Source organism: Euprymna scolopes, chromosome 29 (assembly GCF_053919585.1).
Source record: "Euprymna scolopes isolate OS-2025 chromosome 29, ASM5391958v1, whole genome shotgun sequence".
Taxonomy (NCBI): Eukaryota; Metazoa; Mollusca; class Cephalopoda; order Sepiida; family Sepiolidae; genus Euprymna; species Euprymna scolopes.
Genome location: NC_136510.1, coordinates 18926666 through 18950975, shown reverse-complemented (window position 1 = coordinate 18950975; position 24310 = coordinate 18926666). Strand labels below are relative to the sequence as shown.

Below are 24310 nucleotides of genomic sequence, written 5' to 3'. Positions count from 1 at the left end.
ATAATTTTGGTCTTTCCTCTCGTGAACGAACTTCTATCCCTCAATAAAACCTTTGAAACCGCCAACAAATCTCAATTGTTCCATGTATGCGTTTTATTCGTTTTAAGTTAACAAAAGATCACAACCACTAGGGGATCAACGGCCACGCATATGAGGAAGCGACTATAGAAAGAATGACCAGACCGTTTATACAAAAGATTTTTATTAATTAACTAGCACGCTGCCTGGTGTTGCCCGGTCGTAAAATACGCTTAAATTTGATATTTTAATTTATGATGATGTCGTATTTATTATTACTAGAAAGCAAATTCTCTACTGATTACTAGCAAGGAAACTCGACGTTGTCCGGGATTGAATGAGGATCAACAAATGCTCCACCCTTCCATGCTTTTATTGTCATCGAAATCGGTGAAATCGACAATTTTTTAATCGAATCGATCGATTGATTGTCCTGACTATTGTAGCCACAAGAATATTCTGCTCAGCACAACGAGAGACGAAACCATGAAAAGAATTATTCCCGATTGTTTTTGTATTACATCAGTCATCTGCTTTCCATAACCTCACGTTACCCTGGTCGGCAGGGGGTGGGGATAAAATGGATTCTCGACCTTGCCCAAAGGTCTCCCAAAGATTAGCGGGGGAAGTAGACGCTTTAGTTTCTCCCCACCCTCTTTAACGGTAGTGCTGTCGTGCCATCGTATACATCGCCTAGTATTCCCAAATTGTTACCCATCTGGTACTGGCCAGGCCCATCGTTGCTTAACTTCGATGATCTGGCGAGAACCGGTGTATCAACGTGATTATGCCGTATATATGTAATATTAAAGTTACTTAAACGCAAATGCATTCAGCATGTCATAATCTTAAAAATAAAATGCAGTCTTTGAGCTACTGCATATCTTCTTTCCTATAAAATTACATGGGTCGGGAAAGCATATGATTGCCTGTAAACGACTCATTGTATACTATTAACTGAAACCAAGTTGTTATTTTAGCCATAAAAGAATTGCACGTTCATATATTTTCTCTGCTGCTACCAGATCAGACTGTCTGAAGATATCGGCATCCTGTGCTAAAATGCATCAAACATTGATATCAGTGTTACTTCTCGTCTCCTTTTACAAAATTCACTCATGTTCTGCAGAGACAAAAACAAAAACAATATTTTTTCTCTACAAAACTAAAAAGCATGAATAAATATATGAACGCACGGGATGGTCCACTTCAGAAAATGTAGTAGAGAGGAGGAACATTGTTTTATTGTTTAAATTACCTGTAGTGTTATAAAAGTGCTGGAAGTGCTCCCCGCTTACATCTATGTATTTCTGGGCACGTTTAACAACATTTGCAGATATTGCTTGTAGACCTTCTCTGGTGATTCTCCTGATAGCGTTGGGAATATTCTCTTTTAGTTGGTCTAGATTGTGAGGATTATTTGTTTTGAAGTTCACTACAAATAAAAATCACATAATGACAAGTCCGGGGAACGTGGTGGCAATAACCCTTTGCTTATTGTTCTCTCTTCCGTAAACATATCATAAACTCGTGTCTATGGCCAGTGAGACGTTTGGCATGTAGCGCCATCTTGTTGGGAAAAGAATTGCATTTTGTCTGGTGGTGTCAGTTGGCCTATAAGAGAAAGATCGGAGGGATCGGGCTAATTTACTGTATAAAGAACTTGAAACATAAAATAATTGAACCCGAAAAGGGTTGATATCCTGTAAAACAAAACAACCAAACCAAACACCATGAATAAATGTTTGAAGATATAACCAACTTGAAGCATAAAAACTTGTTTTTCCCCAAAATTACTGGATTAAGCATTAAATAACATGAAAAGCCGTAGAATAGAGCACCCAAACTAAATCATATATTTCCTGCGTAAATTAGAGGATAAATCAGCACCATAAAAAGATGGCGGCGTGACGCGTGAACTTATCTTTTTCAGAGTTCTTTCCAAAGAGGCAAACGGGGATATTGAGATGTTAACAAGATCTCCGATGGTCGTTATGGAAGGCGCCAACCACGGATCTTTCTCGGACGACATCCTCACCGATTCCATGATGGCCCTTGACATCCCTCCCGAATTGACGGTTAAAGAAGCGCGAAAACAAATCACGGAATATATACGAATCTTTCTTTCCTACAACACGGAAATATCGTACACGGAAATGGCCGCACAGGAGAGATCGATGAAACAATGGTATGAAATTACACAAAGGTCTTTACAGGTAAGATAAAAGAGAAAAACATCTTCTTACTAACATTGTCCATTGTTGTGCCTATTTGCTGGCCTCCCCACGAGGGTAGATTTAGACACAAGGTCGATTTTTAAGGCCCTTAAAAGCTCACTGGATTAAAACAAAAATAAAAAAGATTCCTCGGTTCAGAAAGATTTCTCTTTCACTGAGTGAAGGCAGAAAAGATGACGGTAGTATTAAACAGATACTACACCTTGCTCCTAGACCAGGGGTCTCCAAACTACGGCCCGCAAGCCAGATCCGGCCCGTCAAAGTCTTTAATCCGGTCCGCGGAGCTCTTATGGAAAACATAAAAATATATTAAAAAAATATGTATGTAAATGTGTGAAAATAATATGGTAGTTTTTCTTATTGATCAGAAAATGATTAAAAGAAGGAGGTTTTGGAGAACCAGTTTTACTAAACAGGAAAACTAATAAACAAAACAATATCAAAGATGTCCAGGTCATTTTTTTTTTATTTTGGTCCGCGTAGCTCTTTAAAAAATAAGTAATATGGCCCCTTCCCCTATTCGAAAACTTTGGAGACCCCTATCCTGGCCAAATGACCAAAGAATCGTCCATTGTTGTTACCTGTGGATCACATACGTGGCTTGCTATCTGTACTGCAACTTAAGGCGGGAAAATAAACGGGAGAAAATGATAAACGATGGCAGATGTTTATATCTTCTGAGTTCACTAACTCTGGATGTGGATTGAGATGATTGATTCATGGAGTCGATAGCCTAAATACTTAAGTCACACTCCATAAATTTTAAATGGTCTAACAGCGACTTCCGCCCAAGATATCTTCTTACACTCATAAAACTCTTTTGCTTGTAAGTCAAGTAATCTCTTGCAATCATGAATTTATGTTAGTAACAATATTATTATCGGAAGCATCAGTTTTTTTATATAAAAAATAGTTTCAGTATATATATATATATATATATATATATATATATATATATATACTAGCAAAGATACCCGCGCATCGCACGGGACTTTTCTACACACCTAGGTACGCGATTTGTGGGCACCTTTCTAGTAAGTGGATGTTGTAAGAGGGAAGTAAATTTCAACTCGATGCTTAAATCTTATCTAACACATTGAATACTGAAAACATATCACAATCAGATCAGATCAGTTTTTCATCATATCCTTTTGTAGAACTTTTCATTGAAGAGCCTCGTGGTAAACTACATTTCTGCTTCTTTGATTCGGAGCCGGAGTCTAGAGTTTTTCTGAACTTCCTGTCCGGCTGATGGAGACATAGAACATACCGTGACTGAAGCAGTCTGATGTCAGGTCTACGTCAATGGTTTTAAACGTCTGACCTTGTCTTTTATTTATGCTCATTGCAAAACACACCTTCACAGGAAACATTTCTGGAAAGTAGAATTACAACAATGCCCCAACATCCCCCGGCCGCCACCGACACCCCCCCCGCCCCAATATAAACAAAATGTTTTTTGGAGGAGAGGGGTCAACGTGTGGGTGCTCATGTTAGGTTAAATTATCATAGAAAAGTGATCCCCCACTTTATTGAAACTAACATTTTTTCAAAAATCCCAGGGTCCAGGAGTTCAGACCATGTAAACGGTAAATCTGCGACAGGTTTGATTATCAGATTTGGTGTCAGAAGAAAAAAATCGGTTTGTGTCAAAAAATGAAAATAAATGTCTTTTTTTATCATAAAAATAATTATTTGTCCAATCATGAGAAAGTGAAAGGAGGCCTGGCGTCATCTTGTTTGCCAAGCTGTAGTGATTACGTTGGATACTAAATGTCTTCAAATATGAATAACTATTCGTTTGCGCATGAAATAAATGCAATATTCGTTCTCAGCGTCCCCCAAAACCTTGAAAAGTCGACAATTCAAAGGTGAATGCCGAGGGGTCGGTAAACCAAAAAAATACTGATTTATGGTAATAATTATACCATAGCGATGTATGTGATATCATATATGGTAAAAAAAAATTATATTTTATATTAAATCTATATAATTATAAAACTCAAATGACCTTGTAACGGGTATTGTAACATCCGGTTTACGACTTCTGGCTGCGTATGCGTACATAAACATAAACCCATAACAGCGTAAACAAATAAACATAAATCGCTACTTTTGCAGAATTTGACCTGCGCACTAAAATATTAACGCTATTATTTAGAAATTATTTAACATGGGAAGGGTGGGGATGTTTTGCAACTATTCTGTATTACAACTATACTGTCACAATTTTCTTACAAATAAATCAACTTTAACCCGTTGACAACGTTACTGTTTTACTGTGTACATTTTCAGCGTCCCAATTGTTTGTTTTTGTTGTTTTTTTTTCCGCGTTTAAATTATCCAAATAAAAAATTTTTAATACTTTATGCATTTTTTTTTTTTGACATCGTTCATTTCCGTATTACGTTTAAGTTATTTTAACGCAATTTTCTTACAAATAAATCTACATTAACCCGTTGACAACCATAAAAGCATTTTACAACGTATTGTTTTACTGTGTACGTTTTCAGCGTCCCAATTGTTTTTTTTTTCGCGTTTAAATTAAAAGATATATCAAAATTTGAATTTAAATTTAAGTATTATGCTATCTGTTCAATGCACATTTACCTATAAGTATGGCAAACAAACCACTTATAATTCAATGGCTGTAATTTTTTTACATCAAAAATAAACAATTATAAACAGAACGATGAATTATATCGGCGTAAAACTACTAAATACAATGAAAAAAAAACGGATAACTCAACAATAACAAATAAAAAAGGTTTGTACTCATACAGAGAGTGATCCAGACGAAACTCAGCGCATGCCCGGCTTTCTCTGGAACATGACGTCAACAGCCGGAGTAAGCCGAGCGTCGCCGAGAAAATTAAGCCGTCTGATGAAACATGAAGCTGAATCAATGACAATGTAGTGCGATGGTTTTCAACGTGACGCGCGTTCGCGCAAGTTGAAAATTCAAAGCAGCAGACAACAATTTGGAAGAGGAAGAAAAGAAAAGAAAATAAATCAGTAAAAAAAGCACACCATTTCGTACTTTAACGTCAGAAAAAAAACAAAAAAAACATGAATTTTACAGCCTTAAGTGAGCAGCTGGAAACACCAACTGGAGTCCTCGAATTTTATCAAGAAAAAAAATTATTGGCACGGGCGAAAATTTGTGCATCATGTGGACAAGGAAATCTAAGAGATAGCTATGCCTGGAGGTGTCAGGTTACCACATGTCGAACCTTTACATCATCTGAACTGGTACTTTTTTTTGCCAAGTCTAGGTCTACAATTGCCATTGTTGGCGTTTGAGCGAGCAACACAGAAAGACCTCTAGCGCGAATGTGGAATCTGTTTTAATATGAAAAAAACGAAAAAAAATCTATCCCACCCAGTTTTGTTTCAATTTTTCTAGTTTTCAGATTTTTCCTTGAGAAAAAAATAAAAATAAAAAATAAAAAAACAACCCAAAAAGCAAAGATAATTTTTTTTTCAATTTTTCTTGAAAAAAAAAACTTTACAAAAAAAAAGTGTTTATTTGACTTACCTTTGAACCTTTTCTCGAACAAAAAAATCGGTCAATCTCAAGTTTCTTTCCAACTCCTCAAAAGACATTTTAAATGGTTTTCGGTGGTGCTTAAAACGAATATAACATTTAAATTTGGGGAAGATTAGTAATTTTCATGATTTGAAGAAATTTTTTTCAAAAAGTGGGGAATCACTTTCCTATATAAATTTAACGTAAAATGAGCACCCACCCTCTGGCCACGTAGTAATTTCTTCATATCAAAACAAATTTAACTGATATTCGTTTTCAGCATCTCAGAAAACCGGCGCTGTTTTTTCTTTTTACTAAGATTCGTTCATTTTTTCATCTCATAATTTAGGACGCTAATTATTCTGTCAGTAAGTTTATAAACACATACTTTTCTTTTCATGATACAACTTGTATAGTTGTTAACAGGTGCTTCAGCAGTTAAATATTTCACAAAAATTCTGTTTACATTAGGGGGCTGTGGAACCCCCTAATGTAAACAGAATTTATGTGAAATATTAAGCGATTCTGCTTTAATGGTTTAATGGTTAATGTTGGCACGTTACTTACGGAAAAACGGTTAATTCAACTGCAGAAGCACCTGTTAAAAACTATACAAGTTCTATAATTGAATACCCACCTAAAACCCCGCTCATGTAAGCTTACTGGCGGCATTATTAGCGTCCTAACTTATAAAAAAAATGAACGAATCTCTGAGTTAAAAAAAAAAAAAAAAAAAAAAAAACAGCGCCGGTTTTCGGGGGTACTAAAAACGAAAATCACAGTTAAATTTGTTTTATGATATGAAGAAATTATTAGGTGGCCAGAAAGTGGGTGCTCATTTTACGTCAAATTTATATAGGACAGTGATCCCCCACTTTTTAAAAAGTAATTTCTTCATATCATGCCCCAAATTTAAATGTGATATTCGTTTTCAGCACCACATGAGAGACGTTGCGAGCCCTTGTTTTATCGTTACTTCCATGGCAGGTGCTCGTCTGAGCTCCAATCCCTGGTCACCCCTCGCCGATATTTCACGAAAAACACTCGTCTAGCTGAAACCACTGTCAAAAATTTTCCCCACTCTTTATCTGTGCCAAAACCAAAACGTAGATGCCCTGAACAAAGCTTCTTTCTTAGAAGTGCACGCCTGTGGAACTCTGTTCCGTCTGCCTGTTTCCCACTTGACTACAACTTGGATGTTTTCAAGGCCAACATAAACAAATTCCTGATGAACCGCCCCCTTAAGTAGACACTCTATCAAATCTCAACATTAACGTACTGTACACGCAATAACCCTTATCCTCGAGTGACCTCTGGGCCTTGATAAGTGGTAACCACCTTGTAGAAAAAAAAACACCGAAAACCTATAAAAGTCGTCATTTTAAAGTTTTTGGAGGAGTTGGAAAGAAACTTGACATTGACCAAAAAATATTTAACATTATTTATCTAAAAAAAAATATATGGTGCTAATGCAGAGAGTGATCTGCTGTATTTTTTTAAATCGTATGTCCACGTTTAATTAAAGCTTTATTATATGTTTTTTATTAAATTGTAACGTTATTATTTCAGCACGGATCACTCTCTGCATGAGTACCAAATATATATATAGCAAAAAAAAAATTTTTTAAATAAAATATTATTATAAAATTTTTCTTTACAGTTAATAAAATTTAAAAATTAAGGTAGGTTTTCTTTTCTTGTTATGCTTTCATCGGCGACGCTCGGCTTAATTTCCTCAGCGACGCTCGGTTTACTCCGGCTATTGGCGTCATGTCCTGGAGAAAGCCGGGTGGACTCACTCTGCATGAGTACCAAAAGGTTACTTAAAAATTAAGAATAAGCGAAAAAATAAATTACCTCTGAATTAAAAATAAAAATAATAATTCAACTTAGAAGAATATTTCGAAATGAAAACAAATCTATTATAGAAAATATTTAATAACGTGCTCAAAGAATTAAACTATCACAGTTATTCCCCTTGGTTTTCTGGTTTGAAAATTAAAAAGTTTCAGATTTACGATAATAAGTAAATTTAAGTTAAATAAAATATAAATTGAAATGAAAATAAACTAAATTACATTTTAAATAATATTTTAAAATAGTACAGTATTAACGAGGCTATTATGTCGAATAAGTAATATAATCGAGCTAATTATTTAAAATGATTTAATGTGATATGCTAATAAGCATAACTCGATGTATATGTGATGTGAAGAATGCTATATCTACAAGTTACACATAAAAATGTCTCCTTTGACAGAAGTATCCTACAATGGGCATTAATATTTCTTGACCAGAAGAGGTGTACACGCACTATAGACACTTTATATTTCTTTGATCATAGGGAGTTGTACACACAGACAAACACACACACGAACGCTATTACTTTATATATATAGATATATAAAATAAAAATTACAATTAAATTTACCAAAATGATCCAAGATGGCAAAACTAAAATAAATTATAAATATTAAAGAATTAATATTTATAAAATAATTGGAGGATAGAATTTAGCAAAATGCGGGATCGGATTTGCTTGCAAAAGTATTTGATGAAATATATATATATATATATATATATATATATATATATATATATATATATATATATATATATATATATATATATATATATATATATACAGTCCTGGTCAAAATCATAAGACCACTTAAGAAAGTAAGCGTTCACGCATATTATCGAATTTTTAATCAAACAAATGGTTGAAATTATTGCCAAAAGGGAAAATATGATGGAAAAAAAAATGAAATCTGCTTCATTCGAAACCTTAACCCTGATTTAATAATTATTTATTTTCTACAAACTACTTAAAAATACAAACCAATGAACTTTTCTACCATAAAAGTAACTTTTATTGACTACAGTAACATTTATTTCTTGTATATTTATATTATTATATATATAATATTTTCTCTTTGTAAGGAAACATCATTTTGTTAGTCACTGTTGGCTACGAATGGAAAACAGTTGATATAAAAAAAGATATTTTCACGAAAATTATCTTTACTTTCATCATATTTTGCTTAGGGCAAATTTTTTGAGTATAAAAACCTATCTCTTTACAACCCTCTCCTTTTCATAACCTATCATACTTTCATCAATCACAGTCCATTTTCTGTAGGCTGTTTTTTAACCCAGTCAACAACGGGTACTTCTGCTAGTATATATATATATATATATATATATATATATATATATATATATATATATATATATATATATATATATATATATATACGAACACATACACAAGCATTTGAACATGAGGCTTTCAATTCGGGTACTAACCAGGAAAATTATAGTTAGTTTATATAAATGTTCTTTTGCCCTTTTTACCCCTGAAAAAATAGTAAATTTTTGAAACTCCATGGAATAAGGAAATAATTATTAGTATCTTGTGCATATTACGCGAATAATAAATTTTGTAAATCATAATTTGCAAAAGATTTAACTCCATTTATATATATATATATATATATATATATATATATATATATATATATATATATATATATATATATGGGGGGGTCTCCTTATTTTCAAACTCTATCTTCTCCGAAACTAACAGTCGCAAAGTGCCTCAAATGATTAGATTTTTTACAGACATTTTTTTACGTTCTTTAATGAATCTTTAACGGGTCTTTAATGGGTCTTTAGCTGGTTAAAATTGCTTTTAAGGGGTCAAAATTGAGTCAAACTTTTAAAAAGTCATTAGTTTATTTTTAATTTTTAATCGGTTTATATGCGTGTCACGTTGGTACAGTGGTAACGTCACCAGCTTTTAATGCTACAGTTTTTGTTTTGATTCTAACTGATGGCACCTAAATATTTTTTTTATTTTTACTTTTGAAATCACGATTCTTTAATGACATATGAAAAATCTGGACAAATTAAAATATTCTATTTAAGCGTATTTTAATTTCAGCCGCTTTTATCGATGAGTAGCACAGAAGTTGGTGAGAATTACACGTCCAGGTGGGTCAGCACTCTACAGATGTGGCTGTCCGGTTTAGAAGGAAAGGATACACAGCGATTACAGGTAAGCAAGAAACAATACATTCACTATTAGGATGCATTTATCGCATGAAATGACTTTCAAAATCGTGTCCCATTCTGTCATAGACAAAAACGTGTTCCATCCTATAAAACTGTTGTGGACAAAGTGCGGCCCGCGCAGCATTCTGAAATTCCCAAAGGACATATTTACGTTTTAAAATTTTTTTGTTTCACATTCGATTCTCCGGACTACTATTATTTTCACAATGTTTTGGTTGATGTAACCTAAGACCTTCTTCACGTATATCTTAACTAGAATATCCCTAAAATTAACTAAAATCATCTAAACCATTAAAATTGTATCATTTGTTGGAATATATTTTGTCTTCCGATGAAGTATATTACGAATCTATAAGTCGGTCTGTTGTTCATTCGGTTTGACGCTTTGGTTGGTCTGCCACGATTAAGTTTAAAATAGCATTTTCGTGAACATGTTTGTTGATGTAACGCTTAATTTTGAAATACAATTTTGAAGTACAATTTTGAAATCCACCCCATCAAATGACTTTCGAAATCGTGTCGCATTCTGTCATAGACCAAATTGTGTTCCATTCTATAAGACTGTCATGGACAAACTGCAGACCACACGGCTTTCTGGAATTCCTAAGGAAGATACATTTTAAAACTTCTTGGTTTTGCATTATTTGGATTCTTCAGACTCTTATTTTCACAAGCGTTTCGATCGATGTTCTTCAGATATATCTTGTGGAACTTGCGATTCTTTCTGCTTCACTCGGGCATCTTTGCGTCGAATGAGGAAATCCGCACTGAATTTCGAATGGTTCTGATTTTTTTAAAATAAGGATTGATTATTCGCATTATTTTGATTCTTCGGACTACTGTTCTCATTTTAAGTTTTATTTGCACAACGTTTCGGTCACCACGTTTGTAACCTCCATGACTTTCTTCAGGTGTGTCATCGGACTCTGGAATCTTTCTGTCGAATTTTCGAATCTTTCTGTCAAACTCGGGAAGCTGCACGATATTTCCAACGAATCCTGTATTTAATCTACGCAGGTAGTATGCTCTCGTTCCGTCAGCCATGACTGAGTAGAAGTCTCAATTAATTCGCAATTGTATTTCCAGTGTCACCCGCTCTAATGATTGGCGTTTTGGCTGGTCTGTCACAACTAAGTCTAAAAAAAATCATTTCGCGGGTCTACCACGCTTAAGTATGAAATTGAATTTTTATTAGTTTGTACATGCCTAGGTTTCAAATACCATGTCTGTTGGTGTGTCATGCTCAAATATGTCTGTTGGTGTGTCATGCTCAAATATGTCTGTTGGTGTGTCATGCTCAAATATGTCTGTTGGTGTGTCATGCTCAAATATGTCTGTTGGTGTGTCATGCTTAATTTTGAAGAAGTACTTTTGTTATTTTCTTACACTGAGGTTTGAAATAGAATTTTCCTTGGTTTGTTACGCTTATGTTTGAAATAGAATTTGGGAGGCTATGCCAAGCTTAAGTTTGAAATAGAATTTTGCCGTTCTTTGGTCTGTCAGGTTTACATTTTAAATAGAATTTAAACCCTACACGCGCAGATTGAATGGACTCATCTTTTTATTTTATTTATTTCATTTTATTTTATTTTATGTATTTATATAAAGAGTGGCGAGAGATTTTTACCCCCAAATCAACAGAAATTATTTTATTCCTGCAATGACCTGGCATCTATTGTGGTATAATACTAGTTCTGTGCAGTTCTAGAATGTCTACTCTCTCAGGCTTTGCCTTCTCTTTTTGAGAAGGGTTAAGTTTATTGCTAATCGCCTGAGGCGCCCTTACAGGAGAATACCGACGAGGCTGCCCCTTTTTGCAGGTCAGAGTGCCCCTCCTTAGGGGGCGCGGACTTCTCAATCCCACTTTCCGACCCTGGTGTCACATTCCGTGCAGTGGGTGGGAACTAAAAATGTTATGTAAGACTCTCTCCTTATTTGATCGTTATGGATAAATTGAAACGGCATTTGCGTCGATCTGTCAAGATTAAGTACGAAATAGTGTTTCGTTGGTCTGTCACGTTTGAGTTGGAATTATAATTGTCACTAGTCTGTCATGCTTAAGTATAACCATGCGTCGGGTCCTCGTTCACTTGCATACTTGTGATCTACCCCTGGCCGTGTTCGTCGCTCTCAGCTCACAGGACCATAGATGACACCCAGCAGGGCTACATTCTTAATTGTCTAGTGGTGGACCCCTCGGGGTAACCATACTCTCACTGATCACTGGAAAATACCGCTCTGCTGCTCAGGACACGTGAAACATGCATGACCTTAAGTCCGTGTGGCAACATTGTCCACTCCGGCCGTCGCTTGGCTTCGTGCTGGATTTGGTCTGTCTTTTCCATCGTCTGGCGTCAGGGTATACCTGAAATAAACTGCATCTTCATTTAGGCCGGCAATCGAGAAACAAAGAAAAACTCGGGGTCATTTTCTTATAAACCAAACAAAATAATTATTAACAAATCATTTTAAGATATTTAGGATACACTTGTTTAAAGTCGATTTCTTTGGGTTCCTAACAGTTTTGTGATGCATGTTGTATAACTTAAGTTCATTTAGTTAATTTCCCAGCTAAGAACAAGAGCTTTTCAACTTAGCTCTTATGGGGATTTCTGGACCCCGTCCCGCCGGACGGGAGGCCACGATGATGTGTACTCCTCGATGACAACCAGCAAAAGACTCCTATTTCTAAGAAAACGATTGTTTTTATTAAATCGACTTCTTCCCCCTCCCCGTCATCTGAATCTCTTCTTTCTCTTTCCCATTATTTTATATTCTTTTTCTTTTCTCTTTTCTTGTGAATTTCTTCTTTCTCTTTCAACTCAAATTACTTTTCTCTCAAAGAAAATGTATTATCTGTCCAAACTAACTCATCAGCAAACTCTAGCATTTTCCAAGTTTCGTTTCCATGCTCATTTGGTCGTCTGACACTTAACTAGACCAGGTGACTTTATCACAATCTTTTTCAGATAATAGAGCAGACATTTTGAATCTAAGTCATTGTACTTGTCTCCCTCAATTAGTTATTTAAAATTCATTTTTACCAAACTCCTAGGATGGAGTACTGCTGCCACATCTGGACAGGGGCTGTTAAAAACAGCCTATCCTGCCTTGACAGGGTACAAAATAGACTTTTCTCTTCCCTACCACCTCTCTCCAACAGAAGAGACGTTGCGAGCTTGTCTTTGTTTTATCGTTATTTCCATGGCAAGTGCTCGTCTGAGCTCCAATCTCTGGTCCCCCCTCGCCAATCTTTCACGATAAACACCCGTCTAGCTGAAACCACTGTCAATAATTTTCCCCACTCTTTATTTGTGCCTAAATCTAAACGTAGATTCCATGAACAGAGCTTCTTTCTCAGAAGTGCACAACTGTGGAACTCTCTTCCGTTTGCCTGTTTCCCACGTGACTACAACTTGGATGTTTTCAAGTCCAACATAAACAAATTCCTGATGAACCGCCCCCTTAAGTAAGGCACTTTATCAAATCTCCAATACTAAAGATTCCTACGATATTATCCCATTGATTACTGTGCACGCAATAACCCTTATCCCCGAGTAGCTTCCGGGCCTTGATAAGTGGTGACCTCCATGTAAAAAAAAAAAAAAAAAAAAACAACTAGAAAAACAACTCCTTGTTCCAAAGAATCTTATTATCAGATTTATATTTTCCTTTCATTGAAACAGATATTATTTCTCTGACGGATAGAATCTCATGAACATCTCTTTCCTTGACCAAGTGTCAGCATGCCCCCCTAGCCATACTTCATCCCATCTCATCTCCATCTAGCTGAACGGGATACCTGGCATCCCCATTACATAAGTTCGAAATAGCAAATTCGTCTCTGAGTGCGTAGGCTGAACGAGTGCACCCTACGAATGCTATGTCTATCTTTCTCCTTTTTTTTTTTTTTTTTTTTTTTGAAACAGGTGGCGAGTTTTGTAAGCGACAAATACCACAACCTCGACCCAGATCTTCATATACTCGAAGACTCCGGTCATCAACCGATGGTGTTGGTCTATACCTTTCTGCAGCTAGTGCAGCAGGACAACAGGGGGGATGACAATGGTGCATTGCCCCAGTCACCCAGAGAGATCAAAGCCAGGATGCTGAGCGCGAAAAGGATACTGGCCCATCTAAAGAACGCAACAGCTGTGCGGTTTTTTACCTGTAAAGATTTAAACTATGTACGTATTTTTCCTCTTTTTTGGGGTTTTTTTTCTGTTTTCTTTTCTCTTTTTTTTCTCTTTTTTCGGAATGTTTTTTAAAATGAGGATGATTTAAATTATTTTGATCATTCGAAGTAATGCTTTTATTTTGAATGCTAGTTTTACAATGTTTCGATCGATGCTGTAATAATGTTGTTGAATGTAACAACAACAACGATGATGATGATGATGATGATGATGATGGGGTGGTGGTGGTGGTGGTGGTGGTGGTGGTGGTGGTGGTGGTGGTGGTGGTGGTGAAGATGGTGATGATGATGATGGTGGTGGTAGTGGTTGTGATGATGATGATGATGATGATGATGATGATGATGATGATGATGATGATGATGATGATGATGATGGAAAGAAAGGGCATTGTTAAGAATGGTTGTTATGATATCAATTTAATGCACACACAATTATTTGCGGATATAACGAATTGATAAAGGAGAAATCTGTTTTCTTCCATGATAATTGGGCTTACACCAATAGCATTTAAAAACATGCTAGCTGAAAAAAGTTGGCATCTTGAATTAGAAAATGTCTTTAAAAATATCAGAAATGACGCCTTTTGGCAATTTAACAAGCCCCATCTTAATGCCACCATTGTTAAAAAAAAACAGTTAACCTAATTCCTTGGAGTGGTCGGATTTGTTTGGAGGTCATCCGAAATACACTTCAGATGTCATGAGTTTCTTTGGATAAGAAAAACAAGATAGCAGTTACTAATTCAAGTGGCCATTAATTGTTGTCGAGGCCTTGGAGAGAGAGAAACTCGATTATTCAAATAATAACCGAGTTGCTTATTTTTTACTTGTACAAAATGGCATTTGGGAAAACCATTGATTATGCAAATGAAGCTCAAGAGGAGGAGAGACCCTCCCACGTGAGTGATTTTGAAAGGTAGAGACCTAATAGAGGGTGAAGGCAATGATGTGAGTGGTGGTCAGAGATAAAGATTTGAGGAAGAATAAAATGAAAAATTTTTCAGAGCTTGAGAATTACAAAAAAAAATGCCTAAGATAGGTTTACTGAGAATTGTGAAATAAAATTCTGTTGATCAAGAAGCAGGGTGAAGCGCACCTGATTCTCAATATAATGAAAGGCAAAAACAGACCCAAGAATACACTCTGCCTGACCGCCACAGGACTCACACCATTCAGAAAAAAGAAAACCCTTGACTTAAGTCTCATTCGGCTCCAAGCCACTGAATCTACATTTTGAAGAGACAAGAAATTCGAACGGAAACCTTTATTTAATCTAGGATGGTAGTCTGCTCTCGTTCTGTCAGCCAGGATTTACTTAGGATCTCTATCCAGCCATGGCTGACAGAACGAGAGCATGCTACTCCCGTGAAGTAAATAAAGGGTTCTATTCGAAATTCCGTCCAGATTCCCCAGTTCAACAGAAACATTCTAGTGTTTTACAAGATACACCTGAAGAAGGTTGGAGGTTACGTCGACCGAAACGTTGTGAAAATAACACCAGCACTCAAGTTGAAGATGAGAACAATAGTCCGAAGAATTCATATAATGATATAATAACCAATCCTTATCTAAAAAAAAATTAGAAACATAAGTCATTATTAAATATAATAATATAAAGAGTTGATATGTCACATCATTTAACGAAAATTATAAACATTGTGTGAACCTATGTAACAATTTTATGTTTTAAATAAAATTATTCGATCAGTTTACATGATTTAGGTGTACAGTATTTTATGTCCGTAATGAATAGTTGCATCATAAAGATTTTTATTTATTTATTTATTTATTTATTTATTTATTCAATAGGTGTAGGTTATGGACTTGTACCACTTGGCAATCTCTAACAATTGCATTGCCAAAACCAAGACGGCGGAAATGAATACGTTCCGTATTTGCATCCACTCTATCCATTTCCGCCGTCTTGTTTTAGGGAGCGCAATTGTTAGAAATTGCCATTAATATTTTGCATATTCTTGTCATTAAATTTAGTTATAATTCCTTCTTGTTTTCTCTTCTTCGGCCAGGCGGCTTATATATATATATATATATATATATATATATATATATATATATATATATATATATATATATATATATATATATACTAGCAAAAATACCCGTTGTTGACTGGGTTCAAAAACAGCCTACAGAAAATGGACCCTGATTTATGAAAGTATGATAGGTTATCAAAAGGAAGGGTTGTAAAGAGATAGCTTCGAATTTGGGGGTATCAAAACCAAAGCAAAATATGATCAAAGTAAAAATAAAATAGATAAACCCCATAATTTTATTATACCATAACTTTTCACACTGAAACAATTATCACAATATTCTGTGGATCTATATTAAAAAACCTTGTTAAACTTTGTGACATATTTCCATTCTATGGAGGTCAGGTGTGAACGAACACCCCATAATTTTATTATACCATATTTCTTCAAACTGAAACATAATTATCAAAGTATACTTACGCAGATTGATATGAAAAGCTTTACTAAAGTTTGTGCCTATTTCCATTCTATGGAGGCCAGGCGCGAACGCAGACCCCACAATTTTATTATACCATCCCTATTTAAGTTAAAACATACTTATCAAAGTATTCTTATGTACATCTATATCAAAAACACTTGTAAACGCTTTTTTTTCTTTTTTTTTTTTTTTAATTTTTTATTTCTATACTTTGTGGATCAGGCGCGAACGCAGACTCCACAATTTTTATGAACCACTGTTCTGCCAGATCAAACATACCCATTCCTGTGTCTCGATACGTCTTCTATCATTATATGTAATCAGTTTTTTAAAATAGTCAACCATGCAGGAGCCTATTTTTGACCAGACACACACACATACACACATTCAGCTTTATATATATATATATATATATATATATATATATATATATATATATATATATATATAACTCAAATGACCTTGTAACGATATATGTAACCCACTTTCCGGTTTACAACATACGATTGCGCATGCGCGCGCATAAACATTAACCCATAACAACGTAAACAAATAAACACAAATCGCTTCTTTTACAGATTTTGAACTGCGCACTGAAATATGAACATTATTATTTCGAAATTATTATTTAACATGGGAAGAGTGGGGTCAAAAAATAACTTAAACGTAATACAAAAATGAACGATGTAAAAAAAAAAAGCAGATATATCAAAATTTGAATTAATAAGTATTATGACATTTGTTCAGTGTACATTTACCTATAAGTATGGCCAACCACTTATAATTCAGTAACTGTAATTTTCTTTTTCAAAAATAATCAATTATAATAAACAGAACAACTCATAGAAATCTATCTATATATTTTTTTTTCATTTTAATATACTTTCATAGAAATGTTTCTTTAATGTAAAAAAAAAACTATTTTATTTACGTCACAAGTGTCACGCTCATACATGAATTCCATAGCTAATATAACATACTGACTCAACAGCTCACGCACGGGTAGTCTAGTATATATATATATAAATACACTTTTTCATGATAAAGCTAGAACCCAGAATTAGAATGGAATCGAGCAATTGCATCACAACGGACAGCGTTTCCGTTGTCGATGGAATTGCTCGATTCCATTATATATATATATATATATATATATATATATATATATATATATATATATATATATATATATATATATATATATATATATTAAGTAATGTGATTTATAATTTAAAAGTTTTAAAAAATTTTAAATTTAACAATCAAAATTTAATTAAATTAAAAATCAGTTTCATAAGAAGGAACAACAACAAAGTCAATTATCTGTACGATCGTTTCGGAAATCCGTGCTTTTTATTTGTGGTATACATGAAGTCACGTAGAATAATTATACATAGTTTTTTTGGTAAGCACGGTCTCCTCATCAGCAAATTTAGGAGGATTTCTATTGAATTGAAAAGACACCAAAAATAAACCTAGCATTAAAAGTAAGGCAGATGAATCTGAAAAATTGAAGTAAAAGGTTTGGATATAAAATTTATAAGAAAATTAATAAGAAAATTTGTATAGGTTAGAGATAGAAATGAGTAGAAGAAAATATATATTTTTGAATTTACATAATAAATTTGATTTAAAAATATATAGATATATAATTACCTTTTGGTTTTTCTTTTTTTGAAATCAGGAACTGTATTTAAAGTAGTCATTTAGATGTTTGCTATAGCTTTTTATTTTATTGAATGATGAATTTTAAAAGGGCGACGCTCGTGCTGTAAATTGTTTCCGTTAGCATATTTTGATTTAGAGACGCTACAGTTAATATCTATAGAGAGAGAGTTTTTTTTTTTTTTTTTTTTTGCAAGTTTTTAAGGGGAGATAATTGTCATGGCTTTATTTATTATTTGATTTACGAGTCTAAGGGCGGTAATTGGTTTAACTTAATTTATTAAAAAAAAAAAAAAAAAAAAAAAAAATCTATTTTTACTAATGAGTAATTTATAATAATTTAAGGTGGTTTATATTTATTAAATTTAAACCAACGTTTATGATTACACGATAGAAGCTCGTGTCTTGAATTTACTAGTTTGGTTGTGCTTTTTATATCTTCATATTTTAAAATTTTTAGGGTTTCTTTTGCACATAATGTACAAAATTTATCTCCTGGTTTATATGATTTGCAAGTCTCAATTATTTGCCATTTTAAGTTGAAAGAAATATTGCTATTTTTTAGTTGCCAAATATAGTTGGATAGAGTAGTTTGGTTTGATAGAGAGTTATTTTTAAAAGAATGTTTGTGCGTTGAAATTCTATGTTTTATTGGGCCAGATGTGGAACCAATATATATTACCTCTTGATTATTATGATTATTTTCCGTTAGGTCTATTGTTGGATTATAATGTGGTGGGTTGGTTAATAATTGATCGGTAGATTGATTTAAGTTGGTGTTATTATTTAATCTGGTAGTTGAGTTATGGCTGTTGATAGGTTCTTGTATATTTGGAGTTTTTGATACTGTGCAGCTATAGATAACATTTTTAATTTTACATGAGCCTTGTAGGGGACATTTATTTTTTCTTCTACAGTTACAGTCCGATGTATTTTGTATAGTTGCATTTTGTAGTTTATTAATTTTATTATTATTAGAGCTAATTATTTTCTGATGAAGGTTAGGCATAGTAGAGTAAGAGACTTTAATTGTGTTCTTATTGAAAATCTTATTATATCTATGGGGGGCTTTAAAGTTCTTATCTAATATTTTAAAAAATTCTCTAGCTATGTTTGTTTCTAGGTTTTTGGAATACGGGGGGTTGAACCATAGGATCTCCTTGTGTCTATTCTTACGTTTGCGGGTTTTAGTTTGTTGTTTATTTATATTATTATCTAATATTTGTAGTTTGGTTTTATCTTTTGGTAAATTTTTGATAATAAATATTGGACCAGGAAAAATACCCCTAACCACTTCAACATTTTAATGGGATCGACGGACTCGACTCAGGTCACTGATCTAGTTGGCCTTTTCCTTTTAAATGAAATACATTGTATACTCCATAAACAATTCAAACTTGAAGGAGGGCTATATAGAGATGATGCACTTTTCATAACGAATTCTACTAATAAAAATTATGAAAATGCAATTAAAGCTCTACATAAATTATTTAAAAATTATGGACTTAGTATAAAAATCGACCCTAATAAAAAAATTGTTAATTTCTTAGACATAACCTTAAATCTTGAAAATTCTACCTTTGAACCATACCATAAACCTAACCAATCACTTCTATATGTCCACAATCAATCAAACCACCCTAAATCAATATTAAAATCAATAGTTCCCAATATCGCTCTAAGAATTTCTAGACTGTCTTCTACTAAATCAATATTTACCAAAAATGAAAAATACTATAATGAAGCCCTTAAAAACTCTGGATATAATTCACAAATTAAATTCATAAATGAAAATGATAGAAACATAAACTGCATTAAAAATAAACCTATTAAGAGCGTAATAACATATAATATGGCAATGTCTTCCCGTATACGAGTTAAGAAAAATAACCAGGAGACAAAAAAAGATAAAACCAAACTACAAATATTAGATAATAATATAAATAAACAACAAACTAAAACCCGCAAACGTAAGAATAGACACAAGGAGATCCTATGGTTCAACCCCCGTATTCCAAAAACCTAGAAACAAACATAGCTAGAGAATTTTTTAAAATATTAGATAAGAACTTTAAAGCCCCCCATAGATATAATAAGATTTTCAATAAGAACACAATTAAAGTCTCTTACTCTACTATGCCTAACCTTCATCAGAAAATAATTAGCTCTAATAATAATAAAATTAATAAACTACAAAATGCATCTATACAAAATACATCGGACTGTAACTGTAGAAGAAAAAATAAATGTCCCCTACAAGGCTCATGTAAAATTAAAAATGTTATCTATAGCTGCACAGTATCAAAAACTCCAAATATACAAGAACCTATCAACAGCCATAACTCAACTACCAGATTAAATAATAACACCAACTTAAATCAATCTACCGATCAATTATTAACCAACCCACCACATTATAATCCAACAATAGACCTAACGGAAAATAATCATAATAATCAAGAGGTAATATATATTGGTTCCACATCTGGCCCAATAAAACATAGAATTTCAACGCACAAACATTCTTTTAAAAATAACTCTCTATCAAACCAAACTACTCTATCCAACTATATTTGGCAACTAAAAAATAGCAATATTTCTTTCAACTTAAAATGGCAAATAATTGAGACTTGCAAATCATATAAACCAGGAGATAAATTTTGTACATTATGTGCAAAAGAAACCCTAAAAATTTTAAAATATGAAGATATAAAAAGCACAACCAAACTAGTAAATTCAAGACACGAGCTTCTATCGTGTAATCATAAACGTTGGTTTAAATTTAATAAATATAAACCACCTTAAATTATTATAAATTACTCATTAGTAAAAATAGATTTTTTTTTTTTTTTTTTTTTTTTTAATAAATTAAGTTAAACCAATTACCGCCCTTAGACTCGTAAATCAAATAATAAATAAAGCCATGACAATTATCTCCCCTTAAAAACTTGCAAAAAAAAAAAAAAAAAAAAAAAAAAAACTCTCTCTCTATAGATATTAACTGTAGCGTCTCTAAATCAAAATACGCTAACGGAAACAATTTACAGCACGAGCGTCGCCCTTTTAAAATTCATCATTCAATAAAATAAAAAGCTATAGCAAACATCTAAATGACTACTTTAAATACAGTTCCTGATTTCAAAAAAAGAAAAACCAAAAGGTAATTATATATCTATATATTTTTAAATCAAATTTATTATGTAAATTCAAAAATATATTTTTTTTTTCTACTCATTTCTATCTCTAACCTATACAAATTTTCTTATTAATTTTCTTATAAATTTTATATCCAAACCTTTTACTTCAATTTTTCAGATTCATCTGCCTTACTTTTAATGCTAGGTTTATTTTTGGTGTCTTTTCAATTCAATAGAAATCCTCCTAAATTTGCTGATGAGGAGACCGTGCTTACCAAAAAAACTATGTATAATTATTCTACGTGACTTCATGTATACCACAAATAAAAAGCACGGATTTCCGAAACGATCGTACAGATAATTGACTTTGTTGTTGTTCCTTCTTATGAAACTGATTTTTAATTTAATTAAATTTTGATTGTTAAATTTAAAATTTTTTAAAACTTTTAAATTATAAATCACATTACTTAATATTGAATTAGCTCTAGGACATTTAACTATCGAGCTTATTATATATCTAAATTACAACGAGCATTTCCTGTATTTTAATTAAACTAGTAATTTCACTATTACATTAAAATACACTTAGCTCTTTAGACTATTATTCTAATCTCCTTTAAATTATATATATATATATATATATATATATATATATATTATGTTTTTATATTTATATATAATATATTTATATATATATATATATTATATAAATATAAAAACATAATATATATATATTATGTTTTTATATTTATATATAATATATTTATATATATATATATATTATATAAATATAAAAACATAATATATATATATTATGTTTTTATATTTATATATAATATATTTATATATATATATATTATATAAATAAAAAAACATTATATATATATATATATATATATATATATATATATATATATATATATACATACACACACACACACACATATTATGTTTTTTTATACTTGCATTACTACTTGATATTTTTATTTTTCAGATTATTGAAATAATTTTTGAAATAGTCTTAACACGTTTCGGATGATCTTGTTGTGTCTTTTTAAGCATCCGTTTCAGAAAATTTATAAAAATAGATGTTTTCGCGAAGCCATTTTGAGGATAAATGCTTTTCCCAAGGAGTAAAAAGATGTTGGTGTGCCTCTAAATGTTCTCAAATTTGAGTGTATTTTGTTCCTCTCCTGCTTCCGCTGGGGCCAGTTCAGGGTCATTGAGTGGTGTTAGCCTTGTTCGCTTTCCATGTTTTCTTTTTATTTTTCTTCTTACTTGTGTGGAGGTGTGGGTGTATGGCTACTTCGTCTTATAAGTATATATATATATATATATATATATATATATATATATATATATATATACGAGCAAACAGTTAATAAAACGTTAAAAAACACTTTGAAATGAGTTAAAAACATAATCAATCTGAAAAGGAAACACTAGATAAGTGGATAGTCCTTAATCCGCGGAGTTTCGAAGAAATACTTTCCTTCTCATAAGAGGGTAGGAATTAGCAAAATGCGGGATCGGATTTTGCATGTAAAAGTATTTGATGAAACAATAAGTAAGTCAAAGATCTTACTTGATAACAAAAAAGTGAAGCAGAGGGAATATGGGGAAGACAAAGGTGATTACACGTGAATGGATAGTCTGGTGGAAGATAAATAATCCAGTGACGGTAAAATCCAAATATATAACTTCAAGAAAGTTAATTGAATTTCCATTTGCACAAGTAAAATCCAATTTTTATTTTATTATATATATATATATATATATATATATATATATATATATATATATATATATATATATTCTTTTATTGACTTCTGGTCACTTTATTCGTAATTTCTTCTGATTTTTTTTCTTCCGTCAGGCGGCTTTTGTGACGGCGCTGGCAATGGCATCCAGTAAAGCGTTGGAACGTTACTACGCCCGTCATCTGGGCGCCATCTTTCATGAAGACATTGTCGTGGACACATTGATCGAATGGGAACAGAGTGAGCTGCGCGTGGAGAGTGTCCTCCACGAACAACACGTCACGTCGTTCGTCTATCGGACCGACACTGAAGCTATAAACGGCCACGTGAAAGAGGGTGAGGCTGGTGGCGGCCTCTATTTCTGCAGACTTCTACCACCAACCCGGGTTCTTGAATGGCTCTACGTCGATTCCTTACAAACGAGACTTCATCGAATGAAACGCACGCCACACGAGTCGCATTAAAACTGCACACAATGCTATAATATATGGAATCTCTATATCTGTCTCTACTATTATATATAAAAGTCACTGTGTTTGTGTGTGTGTTTGTGTGTGTGAGTTCCTCATAGGTCCCGAAACAGATGAACCTATCTTTTGCAAATTTCACACAAAGCTCATTTATATATCTGGCAGATTTCTTAGATATGTTTTGTACAGAAATTCATCCGATAAGTATCAAAAATCGGAAAAGTCCGATCATAAAAAGAGTATTTTTTTTCTTATAGATAAAAAAAGAATTTTTACATGGGGATTTTTATACGTTACACTGGCAAGGGAGATAATAAAATCATAGCAAATCATTTCTTCTTTACAAAAAAAACAAAAAGAAAACAGAACTATTAACATCTGGAGATATAGCTCAGTGATAGAGGATTCGACTTCAGATCGAATGGTTCCCCTGTCCAAGCCCGTGTGTACTTCACCATTTTATCTTATTTTTTCTTATTAATGAATTCAATTTACGATAAAAGAAAAGGCACCATTTAAAATCGCTGCAAATCATTTCTTCGTTTGCATATTTTAAAACTAAACATTAATCAGAAGTTACTCTTCGAGGGCATTCATCGTCCAGCCTAAATGTCAGCTGATATTATATTGTAAACAAACACAGACGGAATTTGATTAATGACATTATTTTTTTTTTTTTTTTTTTTTTTTTTTTTTTTTTTTGCGAATTAGTCCACTGGGCAAATTATTCCTCGTAATATATAATATTCA

At 32.8% G+C, this 24310-nt stretch overlaps 1 protein-coding gene across 1 annotated transcript in view; it reads left to right on the top strand.

The window, feature by feature from the left end:
* Positions 1-24067, top strand: part of LOC145252529 (uncharacterized) — a 63392-nt gene extending 39325 nt beyond the window's left edge. Inside the window, exons 4-7 of the mRNA XM_080112077.1 lie at positions 1952-2234; positions 9731-9844; positions 13791-14048; positions 23207-24067. Coding sequence (XP_079968203.1) covers positions 1952-2234; positions 9731-9844; positions 13791-14048; positions 23207-23554 — 1003 coding nt within the window. The 3' untranslated portion in view covers positions 23555-24067. The remainder of the gene's footprint in view (positions 1-1951; positions 2235-9730; positions 9845-13790; positions 14049-23206) is intronic.
* The last annotated feature ends 243 nt before the right edge of the window (positions 24068-24310 follow it).